General features: G+C 35.4%; 1 protein-coding gene across 2 annotated transcripts in view; it reads left to right on the top strand.

Moving 5' to 3' along the window:
* The window catches only part of ca16b (carbonic anhydrase XVI b), a 79149-nt gene that overhangs the window by 59463 nt on the left and 6274 nt on the right, over positions 1 to 13412 (top strand). The window contains exons 10-18 of one of the 2 annotated variants that reach the window (XM_058779911.1): positions 2108 to 2216; positions 2324 to 2373; positions 3060 to 3822; positions 4858 to 4996; positions 8253 to 8341; positions 11066 to 11157; positions 12180 to 12276; positions 12493 to 12575; positions 12649 to 12783. In XM_058779911.1, the coding sequence (XP_058635894.1) occupies positions 2108 to 2216; positions 2324 to 2373; positions 3060 to 3822; positions 4858 to 4996; positions 8253 to 8341; positions 11066 to 11157; positions 12180 to 12276; positions 12493 to 12575; positions 12649 to 12783 (1557 nt within the window). Of the gene's footprint in view, positions 1 to 2107; positions 2217 to 2323; positions 2374 to 3059; positions 3823 to 4857; positions 4997 to 8249; positions 8342 to 11065; positions 11158 to 12179; positions 12277 to 12492; positions 12576 to 12648; positions 12784 to 13412 lie in introns of both variants that reach the window. The other variant, XM_058779910.1, reaches the window with a different exon arrangement.

Genomic DNA, 13412 nt, shown 5'->3' with positions numbered 1-13412 from the left:
TACTGTATTTTTGAACAAATAAATGCAGCCTTGGTGAGCAGAAGACTTTGTATATTAAATATTATTAAATACGAGTGTAATAAAATGTGTCTCTTTATATTCAAATGTGTAATTTTATGTTTTATGAATTTTAATGTCTTTTAGTTTATGTTGAAAATAACTAATATTCAATTTTTTTTTTCCATGGATGTATTTTTGTATTGGCATCCCAAATAAGTTGGAAAAAATATCAATTGCAGTACTACAATGGACCCTTTAGGGGTCACAGACCCCCTGTTGAAGACTCTTGAGCTAGACAGGAGTGTAAGATGTAATGAAACACCTCTGCTATTACAAACCCAAGATCTCGAGACATGTAGTGCCCAGACTTGTTGGGAGTAATCTGGAATGAAAGAGATTAATAAGACTTAAAACACTGTTGTATGTGACAGATGTGAGGACGGCAGGGTGGCCCGATTAGTGTCAAGAGCCAATTAATTGACTGAATTTGAACATTTGAAAAAATATAGAATTGTTACCCTTGATACAGCCACTTAAGCATGATGTCAGAACCTGTTGCCAGAGCCTTGTCTTCTGGACCCCAGCATTCCCTCATAATTCTGATGGATGGACTGCTCTCATCGATTTGATGGACTTGGACAGCATTTTGTCTTTCTTCCCTCAAGTCTAATGAATGACTTACACCCATGTCTGTCAGTCAACTTATTGGAGCAGCCTTACACACACAGTATCCATGACAACAAGACAGTGTCCAGCCAGTTGAAGGAACTTTTTCTGATGAGCGCTGTCAGTCTTTTTTAGCCTCGGTCAAATTAGATTTGGATTTAGTTGAGGGATATAACTGCCACGGTTAAAGTCCAATTACTTTCTTTCACTCTACATCCCATCATGACTCCCTCATCTTTTTTTGCCTCTACATTTACATTTTTATTTCAATTTTGAGCCCAGTCACAGGTTGTGCCAGCGAATCAAGACCAACTTTGGGTATATGAAATTGTAATCAATATCTATCTATTTCTGGGACACTGAGGATCGCTGAAAGACGGAGCAGGACATTGCAATAAATGAGTGTCAATTTATACAAATAATAATGGCAGATGTCAAATTTGCTTTGACATTTCGGTTTTGGAAAATAAGATCTTGTCAGATTTACATCTGCTCACTCTGTGTTGTGTAATGAGGTTTTTTGGATTTGTGTGTAGCTGTTGAAGGGACACTCTGACTGCGTCCAACATTCAGAAATGCATAAATTAGACTTAATTTTGGTCAACTGAAGACAGCTTGAAATCAAAATTAGAGTTTTGTGGTGTTTAATCTGTGTCTGTTTGCTTGGAGGCTGTCTATATATGACTGTACAACAAAAACGTATGTAGGCAGATATATACGCATTGAAAATGTACCATCTCTTTTGCTCAAGGTTTAGTACATTTATTTTCATGATTCACTACAGCCATTGCTCCCCATTATAAAACAATGGTTATTTTGTTCTATACTGTTCTGTACTGTGTAAAGTGCACATTGTCAAATGTACACTAGTACCATTCAAAGGTTTGGGGTTGATAAAATTATTTAATGTTTCTTATGCTCATCAAAACTAAATTCATTTCATTAAAAAAATGGGGGAAAAAACAGTAATATTGTGAAAAATTCTTACAATTTAAAATAGCCGTATTCTATTTTGATGTAAATGTAATTAAAATGTAATTTGCATCCATTACTCCAGTCTTGAGTGTCACATGATCCTTCAGAAATCATTCTAATATGCTAATTTGGCACTCAAGAAACACATTATTATTATCAGTGTTGAAAACAGTTGTGCTGCTTAACGTTTTTGTAGAAATCATGATGCATTGTTTTTGAGGTTTTTCGATGAATAGAAAGCATTGTCTTTACTGTTAATTTGGATCAATTTAATGCATTCTTTTTGAAGAAAAAAGTATTATTATTAAACGCGCTTATCTGCGTTTACCTTGCATACTGAAAATGTGCATACTGTACATTACTGCAAAGGTAGTATGAGTTATTTTGAAGGTATCCAGTTTCTATTACTGCCGTCTATGTGTTGTACTGTTATTAAAATGTATGGTGTGTCATATGTTTCCTGCAGAGGGCAGTCATCACACTCGTGTCTCCAGATGTCCTGTATCTGTTCAGAGTGCAAGCTGTATGTCAGAGAGACCAGCGCAGTGACTTCAGCCAAACACTTATATTCAAAGGTTCGTCTGATTTCAAGTGGCTTTCAGGTCCTAAAAATACAAAATGCTGCTGCCATTCAAACAATTCATTAGTATTGATTATCATACTGTGTGATTTATTCTTCAAGCGAACACCACAAGGATATTCGAGGGCACAAGGATTGTGAAAACTGGAATGGTGGGTAACTGGTTTAATCATTTCTAAAGTCAAGTCAAGTCACCTTTATTTATATAGTGCTTTTACAATACAGATTGTGTCAAAGCACTTAACAGTATCAAATTGGAGGATAGAGTGTCAGTAATGTATAATGATAAGATTAAACACTCAATTTTCAATTTTCAGTTAAAAGGCATTTCATTATTGAATTCAGAGATGTCATTGTCTAGCTCAGTTTAGTTTAAATAGTATTTGTGCAATCAAATCGGCGATAATCGCTAGAAATTAAGTGTTCATACCAAGGACGATAACTATAACAATAATGGTAAAGATATCGTTTTAAAAAATCATTCTAAATTTCAAAGAATAGCATAGATTAACCAAAAACATTTAGCAGATATATATGCTTTGAAAATGTACCATCTCATACTGGAAAATGGACTAAAATATTAATGCCGTCATCTCTTTGCTCAAGGTTTAGTACAAATGTTTGTCTAATGAAAAGGAAACACTTTCACAAAAACATTGACAGCCTATCAGAATCTGTCCAGCTTTAAAGAGCTTGAGCATTTAAAGCGGCAGATTACAGCATGGCAGCGCATGCTTATAATATCAGACGTTATCATGCGATGGTGTGGATCTAATATAGTTATCTTTATAGTTATCAACTAAAAGATCATTTCTTTTCTTCTTCCGCCCCGTTCTAGCCCACGGTTTCCCCCGCCTCTTCGGCAGACATGGCTCCTATAAGCTCAGGCTCCTCTACTTGGACGTCCGCTGGCCTCCCCTTTTCCTTTGTTTCAATGGCTACGGGAATGGGACCTCCATCCAGTGGTGGACAAGCCACTGTAGCATCTGTGGTGACCAGCACTCTGTTGGCAGGACTGGGTTTCAGTGGCAGTGTGATTTCTTCCCTCCCAGGATCCTTTTGGCCGAGCCACTCTACAAACTCAGGCCCCACGCCCACTCAACATCCAGCCACTCCCACAGCTAAAAACACCCCATCTGACAGCAACATCCTGACCTCTGAGGACAGCACTGAAGCTAATAACAAACAGGAAGAAGACGGTGAAAGAGAGGAGAAAAAGGAAGAAGAAGAAGAGGAGGAGGAGGAGGAGGAGGAGCAGGGAGAAGAGGAGAAGAAAAAAAAGGGGAAAGATGTGACAGTCAAGGACAAAAAGCAGGACAAGACGGTGCCCCAAAAACCAACTGCCCCCGTCCCAACTTCAAAACACAGAGAGAGGGGTCGAGAGAGGGCTGATGTTAACACTGAGAACTCCACATTGGCCCCTAGAACAGTGGAAGAGCAGGTTCCTCGTGCCACAGAGAGGCCTTCTGGTGAGGATTCATCAAAACCAACATGGCTGGTAGAGAATAACACTGTAGACATGCAACTTCCCTCCAGCTCAACTGAGACCACCGAACTCACCAATGAGGAGAAGGCGCACTGGCCGCACTTCATTCACACTGGTAGGTGAGCTATAGGCTTGCAGCTCAAGGCAACAGCAATAATATACACAAAAGACAGTACTATTCAAATTAATAAGTGGTGTCAAAAAACTTGAAATAATATTAAAATATATATTAATGTATATAAATATATTGAAATATAAAATGTTAAAATGAATAAATACATAATGTTGAAAAATTTGTGGGGGAAATTTTTTTATGAAAGAAATGAATACTTTTATTTATTAAGGATGCATTAAACTGAGTTAAAGTGACAGTAAAATTTTACGTTGCTACAAAAAAAACTATTTAAAATCAATGCTATTCTTTATTTGAAAAAGAATCCTAAAACAACTATTGTGATTTCCATAAAAATAAGAAGCGGCACAACTGTTTTTGGCATTGATAATAAGAGATGTTTCTTGAGCACCAAATTGGCATATTTAAATGATTCCTAAAGGACACTAAAAACAGGAGCAATGACTGTTGAAAATTCAGCTTTGCTATCACAGGAATAAATAAAATGTTGAAATATATTAAAATAGAAAACAATTATTTTAAATTGTAATCATATTTTACAATATTACTGTTCTTCTTGTATTTTTAATTAAATAAATACAGGCTTGATGAGACTTGTATTAAAAAAAAATATATATAGCTTACCAACCCAAAACTTGTGAATGGTAGTGGATGTAAGTATTATTGTGAAATATATATTCATTAAAATTGTATTAAAATATATAATAAAATGTAATTAAATAATATAAAATATATAATAAATATTTTATAATGTAATAAACAAATAAATAATCAGAAACTAAATATAAAGTTCTATGTAATGTAATAAAGACTGCTGTATATGGATTATTGTAAAATATATTACATGCAAATTTATAGTTGAAATAAGCTTTGCAAAGGAAGATCATTGTACAAAAATAGCTGTGTTGAATATGCACGAATGCCAAAATAGACTCTAATATAATCTAATATAAAATGGTTTAAAACTCTGCCTTTGTATTTGTTACCTTGCTGTGGTCTCCTTTGACCATCATGCAGAGAGGAACAGCATCTCCTCTGTCACCCGAGATCCGGTGTCAGCATCCAGCCGGATGGACTGGATCATCCCCCTGATGGTGGTCTCTGCCCTCACGCTGCTCTGTCTGATCATGCTGCTGGCTGTCCTGGTCTACTGGAGGTAAGACGCTGTTGAAAACCATAGTTCATAAGGCAGAGGTGAATCGGCTATTGACCAGCACACTGGTCTTAGATCATCTTGGACCTTTATCGGGTTCCGAACTGAGAATATAGCATCTAGAATCAGTTTTCTTCATCTAATTTCCTTATCTTGTAACAGCTTCTACATTCATCCGTCTCGTTTTTTTGGAGCTTTGAGGTTTTTTTTTATTTTTTATTTTTTGTGAACGACTGCATCACCTAATTAATATTCATGACAACATGTTTTGTGGAGTAGATCCGTCTGGTCATGGTTGTGGCTGGTTTGTAAACAGTGTAAGGTCACTCTGACCCCTGAATCCACACCTCATCTACCTCTTTCTACTCCATCTACTGGCCTTTATAAACCTGGCTCAGCTCCCTGGAGAGTCCCAGCCCCATCTGCCCGCCCTCTCCCGGACCGCTCTCAGCCCCATGGTAACCGAATTAAAATCCTCCTATGGAGCTTCCTGCCAAATACCACCATCCTCCTGTTCAGTCTTGTGTCTGTATGTGAGCTAAGAGGTTGCGGGCCCCCTAGGGACCATGAGCCTTGTGCGGAGGGACCCAGCTGTGCTCCAATCTGTGAAGCTGACTCTTTGAGCGTATCATTTAAAATGTGAACACACAGTACAATCAGTAATGTTACATTAAAACATTAATATTTAAAACCAATTTTATATTTAAAATGTTTGTATGACATTGTATGACATGTTATATTAAGTATTACTTTTAGTTGTCTTTTATATATTATTATAGTATTTATTGATATTTTGAATAAGCTTATTTTTGTTTATTTCAAGTAGTTGCCCAGGCAACAGTTCTAATTTTTGTTTTTTTAAGTACAAGTTTTTCATCTAATATTAGATGAATATTTTATTTCAGCTTTATTTGACTTATCGAAAACAATCATGGTATTATTTTTAGTCATTTTAGTTAAAGGGATAGTTCAACCAAAACTGAAGAATGATGGTAGCCATTAACTTCCATAGTATGGGAAAAAAAATACCATGGAAGTCAATGGCTACCATCAACAGTTTAGTTCCCAATATTTTTCAAAATATCTTATTTTTGTGTTCATGAAAAGCCATACAGGTTTGGAACAACTTCAGGGTTAAGAAATGATGACAGAATTTTCAATTTGGATGAACAATCCCTTTAAACATGAAGGAAAATTGGAAATCTTGGAAAGTTTTTCATCTAATATTTCTATTTTACGTCAGATTTAATTACCTAAAATGATTTTTTTAAAGGTTTTAGATTTATTTAACAATAACAGCACCAACCTCACATGGCCTTATAAATCACGGCAAATTTCGACACATTTTTGCCTGCAATTTTTCTAATTGCAAAGCAATTACGTCAGCCGACAAATCATGCATCTTGAAAGGAAAAGATAATAGCAGTTTGATTTGATCACTTGATGGCTTTATAAGAGGTTGATCAGTGACAGTTAAAGTGAATGAAAGACTGTTTGCACGGTAATCAATCTGTTAAGCGAGTGGAAGGAAGACAAGTGACGAGACGCAACCGTTCCCCCGAGAACATGACGGCAAACGTCTTTGTCAAGACATCACCGTTGTCAAATTCCAAGAACGTGTAGAACAAAGCTACAGAGCGAACAAAAGCCATTCAAAAGATATTCCATTCTCGTTTGCGTATATAGCTGGAGTTCACGCGAGTGTTTACCAGAAAGTATGCTATTATTTGCTTAAAATGAAGTTACGATGTTGCCAAGGCGATAGGCTAATGAGAGGTTTATGTAGGCAGGGTTCCATCTGGATGGCTCAGAGGCTTTCAGTCTGCTCAGACTCACAGATGCCCATTAAAGACCAAAGATGCTGCACTTGTCTCCATGGTACATTTCTACACGTACGCATGAGATCGCCTATGACTTAAAGAAATTTCAGAGCTGACGCAGATGGGGTACGATAAGAGGTTATATTTATCTTTTTACCATTCTCCTGTTTTGCATTCTCAAGGATTAGACCGCAGGGTCCAAAACTTCGCTGAAGGACCCTTCTACACCATTAGTCCAAAATCTCTAAACACACGAGAGATCCCCCATCATAAAAAGGTCATTAGTGTAGGGTTCCTGTCCCCCCTCGTCCTCTCTCCTCAGTCCCCCAGCCCCCCTCCTTCATCAGAGCTCAGCGAACATTCAGACCGTCTTTCTTTCTTTTTATCTCACATCCCAAGGATGACTAGCATCTGCTCATTGCTCTGCATAAAGTACAGGTAGGGGCATGCTTATACAAATGCTTCATGGGAATTGCATGAAAGTAAGTCTTCGATGAGGGGTGGGAGGGGTCTGTTTTTGTGCACTGAAAATGAAATAAAAGACATAGATTTTTAAAAGATCAATCCCGAGGTAGCAGGAGTTGCGTGTGCAAAGTTTGGCGGGATATTTGGTATCATCACTTTGCTGTTCATGTATATTTTATGAAACCCACAGTGAGAACTAGACGTCTGTGGGTGTCTGTATTAGCTAATGCATTTTAATTAGAATAAATATGTCGGGGATAGACATTATTATGCATTATGAGTTTGCCTAACTTTATTTTAAAGATCTTGAATGTAATTACTGTCATGCTGTTATAATCTTAATTTGTTGCCAATTATTAAAGACAGGGTTTTATGCAATATAAAAGAGTAGTTGAATGGATTTATCATTTCATGCATGGTTTATATTAATAATGATAAACTGATATCTACCGAGCTGATTCATTCATCTGATATTTAGCTTTTTTGTGATTTTTAAAAAACATTTTTTTGTTGTTTTTTTTAGCCTCAGCCGATACCATACACAATTGTACAATTTGTACAACAGAATTTAAGTTAATGTTATTTTATGAAAATTAATACTTTATATTTATATTATATTATATTAATAATAAGTTACATGGAATAATTATGAGATAGATAGATAGATAGATAGATAGATAGATAGATAGATAGAGTCAGTTGTATTATGTCATGCATATATGTACAGTATATTTAGGCAATATGTTTGTAGTAATGGACTGATATTAGAGTTGCAGGCTATTGAAACGAAACATGGGTCAAAACAGCACAAACAAGAGTATACAGCTTGACATCTAAAGTGGTTTGTAAATTAGACTCTGACGTTAAGTGATCACCTAACAACAATTCTCAGGCTTCCTTCGAATTAAGGAGCTATCTAAAATCCTCCTGATTACCTGCATTCCACTAACTGAGACCGTTTCTGTTCATAGAAGATACTTCCAGACTGCACATTTGTATATTGAAGACAGGAACTCTCCCAGAGTGATCCGCAATGACAGTTTCCCCGTCCTGTCTACAGCGGGTGAGTACCTAAACAAACAAATGAAAATACATTGTGCTGTGATAGCTTTTATTTTACGTCATTTCATAGGAGTTCTTTTAGTTTTGATTTCAACACAGGTTCCCAAAGGTGATCCTAAAATGGGAGGCAGCTGTCTATTTAGGAAGCAAAGCAGCTCAATAGGTTTTGACATGGCTACATTCTGAATCTGAAATGGATCAATAAGATATAAGAAAGTATAGTGAAATGACAGTTCATAAATATACCAGACCTGCTGACAAGTAGTTATTACAGAATGTTGTTTATACACTAAATAGTAAAATAATTGATGAAATGATATTAAAACCCACACCCTTACTACCATTCAGCCATTCAAAAGTTTGGGGTTAGTATAATAATATTCATTTTATTTTTGAAAGAAGTTAATTTTATTCAGCAAGGACACAGTAAATTGATCAAAATGACAGTAAAGAATTTCTAATGTTACGAAAGATTTATTTTGTATTTTGAATTTCATACAAATGCTGTTTTTTTTCTTTCTTTTTTTCTATTCATCTAAGAATCCTAAAAAAGTATGCTTTTCCACAAAATATGAAGCCGCACAACTGTTTTAACACTGATAATAATGATGTAATAATAATGTTACTTGAGCAGCAGATCAGCATATTAGAATGATTTCTGAAGGATCGTGTGACAGTAAAGTATATTCAAAAAGAAAACATCCATTTTTGTAAGAACATTTGACAATATTTCTCTTAGTAGAGACTTTTGATATAGCTTTGGTGAGCATAAGAGACTTCTTTCAAACACATTAAAAAAATCTTACAGACCCTGAACTTTGGAACAGTGTACTTTCATTCCATAGAGTACAAAAGGTTGTGCTTTGCTGAATGTTCACAATGCTCTTGTCTCTGATGCTTTGAGTGAGAAGAATATCTCTTTTGTGTTCCATTGCAAAATTAAAGTCCTATTGATTTCGCACTATGTGAGGATGTGTAAATAACGACATAATTTTCATTTTGGCTGGACTATTTCTTTTAATGATCAGGATTCCTATCTTGCGGTTTTCTGGGTTGTTGAGTGGATGCGTATTTTATGTTCTATGTGTGTCTGTTTGTCACAATACCCAAAGTGAGTCTTATTGCTCACTTTGGGTATTGTGCATGATTTTCTAAAATTGCATGAACTGCTTTCAGTATTACCACTCTTTTCTCTCTTGCTTTCCCTTGGTTTCTTGCCTCTCCTTCTCTCTCCTCATGTGATGCAGTCCAGCTATTGACTGACAGGTCTATATAACTGTAAGCCAAAAGAAGTAAAACTAGCCATTAATGTTTATGAGAACTCCGTTTGAGGTGATAGTTTAATGTCTCTGCTGTAATAGAGAAGTCATCAACAAGCCCTGTTAAATTGAAGAAGTCGTCTGTGTGTGTGCATGTCTTAGTGATTTAATAAGACAGAATCTTTTCTGTTAATTGCATAGACACTGAATACAGAGTGGGGGTTGAATTGATGTGTGTTTGATCATCCTTCACAATGGCGAAGCAGTAGATGCTCCAGGGGATTCTGGTCTTTTTTAAATATGGTCCCAGCTGTGTGCTTCCCTAGGCAGTAATGAACCATACCTTTATATGGCCATGCTACATGACAATAGACCATCGGTCCAGTCCCTTTCTTTGATAGATAACTGATGAGCTTTATATGACACAGATGTGACCAAATATCATCACTCAGGAAGGCAGGCCAAACAAGTAGGGCGGATGGATTTTGGTTCAAAGTCTTTTGTCATTTGGAACAAGGATGTGTTTTATTTATTTATTTAAACTTTTATTTTCCACAGGGGTTTGCTCCTTACAAGTGACAATAGATATTTTGAAATTACAAATATTAATTAGATTTAATTTAATTAATTAATAGTTTAACTATTTATGGAAAAAAGCAGCATATATTATCGTATGCAGTCACTAAATAATGTATGTGTTGTGAAATGTAGCCTATGTCAGTTGCAGTGATCTGATGTTTTTTGGTGTGTTATTAAATGTTCTGTGAGATAATTTGGTGTATTTTAATGAAAATGTACAAGTTTGGAAAAGTAAATGTTTATTACTTTTATTACATTTTTATATTTGTGACCCTGGACCACAAAACCAGTCTTAAGGGTAAATTTTTCGAAACTGAGATTTGTACATCATAAATAAGCATAAATAAGCTTTCCATTGATGTATGGTTTGTTATGATAGGACAATATTTGGCCGAGATACAAAATTAAAATTGATTTGAAAATTAATCAAAATCAAAAATAAATTTTTGATATACTTGCAGTATGAAATTGACAAAATACCTTCATGGAACATGATCTTTACTTAATATCCTAATGACCTTTGGCATGAAAGAAAAATCAAGAATTTTGACCCATACAATGTATTTTTGGCTACTGCTACAAATATACCCCAGCGACTTAAGACTGGTTTTGTGGTCCAGGGTCACATTTCATAGATTTTTTACATAGTTTCAAATAAATGCTGTTTATTTATTTATTGTGTGTGTGTGTGTATATATATATATATATATATATATATATATATATATATATATATATATATATATAATTTTTTTTTTTTTATAAACCCTTATTCCTAAATATGAGGGGAAAAATGTTTCTAGTGTGCATTTATCAACAATTTGTATCAAAATGTTTGGCTTTGAATAGGCAGGTGTAGTATGATGCATGTATGGTTTGTGTTTCAGATGACCTGGAGGCTGTGCCAGTCAGGCAGTTCATCAAACGCATCATGGAGCTGTACTCCAACAACCAACATGGCTTTTCTCAGGAGTTTGATGTGAGTATGGTCTTTGTAGTTGGAGCGTGTGAGAATGTGTGTGTATGTGCTCTGTACATGTACCGGTGCTCCCAGTAGCACAGAGGCACAGATGGCTATGGGAAAAGGACTAATTAAAGAGGAGAGCCTCATTAAAATCACTCCTCTCGCTGGAGGAATCTATGCAGGAATGTAGGGAAGCTTGAGTCTGGTTCATGCCCACAGCAAACATCACAATCCAATATGGACACATCCAAAAGCAAGAACTGGGTCTCCTGAAGAAAATTTACTTAAAAACTTTGATTCTTAACAGTATCAGCAATGCAGCAGGTATCAGTTCGTTACAGAGGTGCTTTGTTTTACAGATATTGAAAGACGAAATCTGCACGGCAGATTAATGTCTGCTTCATTACGGCTCACTGGGGAGCTAATTATTATGCTGCTGTATAAAATTTATTTCAAATTGCATTGATGTGACAATAATTAAATGATTTGGACAAATGGGGCAATTTATGTAAGTTCTAATCAAAGTTTGGCTAATTACTGGAATAATTAACTAATTATTTTGGAAATGAGTCTTAAATAATTTACCGATAATATGGTCAACAAAATTTCATCAAAGCAGTTCTGACAGGACTTCATTCAGAATTAAATAATCTAAGTATTCATTACTGTTAAAAAAATGTACAATTGTTACAACCTCAAGGATAACCCATGTGAAATCCAGTTATCATATTAAAGATGTTTTTTTTTTAATCCAAATTGGTGTATTGACAGTCGAATTACACATTGAATCTTTTTTTAATTGCTGATACTGTTTACAGTTTGTCACATGAGAAATAGATGTTGAATTGGTGTGTTGTTTACTGCACTTTACTTCTATATAGTCCATGCACACACAAATTATGTACATTGTACATAATATACATGCTCTGTACGCAGAAATAAGAAGTGTAGCATAGTAGTATGCTATTTTCAACATAGTGTAGTCTGTGAATTACAATACCTGCAACTAATTATTTGAAATCATACTTTCCCTGCAGGAGGTTCAACACTGCACATCTGAAATGAAGATTACTGCAGAACATTCAAATCACCCAGACAACAAGCACAAAAACAGATACATCAACATTGTTGCCTGTGAGTTGATTATTATGTGGCAAGCATGAACATTTACTTTCTTAAACATACTGTGAATTTATCTGTGATGAAGTGCTATCAGTGCATGCACGATGAAGATAAAAGATATTAATATCCATTTTTCACTCTTACTTGCACTGCTAGTATTTCTAAATAGTTTACGTATCTCAAAGACTGATTTGAATGATACATCATTTATTGCTTTTTAATATCCAGATGATCACAGCAGAGTGAAATTGCAGCAACTGTCTGGGAAAGACTCCAAGCACAGTGATTACATCAATGCCAACTATGTAGACGTAGGTATTTTATTACTAAGTGCATGCTTGTTGCTTTAATGTTTGTTTTGTAATTAAATATTCTCCCTCTCAGGGTTATAAAAGACCCAGGGCTTATATAGCCGCTCAGGGCCCTCTCAAGTCCACGTTTGAGGACTTTTGGAGAATGATTTGGGAGCAGAACACCACTGTGATTGTCATGATCACCAACTTGGTGGAGAAAGGCAGGGTGAGTGACTAATAACCACTTCATTTAAAAAAAAAAAAAAAAATAGACCTTGCTTACACAGTTTATTTAATATGCATTAGCATAAAAACAATTTGAGAGCTATGGTGGAAGGTAAGAATTTAAAGGAATAGTTCTAAGGAATAGAACTCAAAAATCAAAATTGCTGAAAACTTACTCACCCTCAGGCCATCCATGATGTAGATGAGTTTGTTCCTTCAGCAGGACTTTTAAGACATTTTTAGCATTATATCACTTGTTCTCCAAATGGATCCTCTGCAGTGAATGGGTGCCGCCAGAATGAGAGTCCAAACAGCTGATAAAACCATCACAAAGTCCACAAGTAATCAACAGGACTACTAGTCAAACCATTCAACTTCAAACCATTACTTTCTGCAAATATAAGAGTCCTCTATCCATAATATTTATTTTTGTCAGTGAAAAGGTCGTCTAAATCAGGAGAGAAATATGCACAGATTAAGCACCGTTTAAAAGTGAAAACAAATATGTTGGTGGATTTTGATGTGAGAGCACAACAGGAGATTGACTTTTTCACTGGAGGAAGTGTTATTATGGATTATAGATTCAAATTTTGGCCAGAAGTGGCCGTTTAAAGTTAAAATGTCTTAATG

This window comes from Onychostoma macrolepis, chromosome 06 (genome assembly GCF_012432095.1).
Source record: "Onychostoma macrolepis isolate SWU-2019 chromosome 06, ASM1243209v1, whole genome shotgun sequence".
NCBI lineage: Eukaryota > Metazoa > Chordata > Actinopteri > Cypriniformes > Cyprinidae > Onychostoma > Onychostoma macrolepis.
Note: the sequence above shows the minus strand (reverse complement) of the source record. Positions and strands in the feature narration are given on the sequence as shown.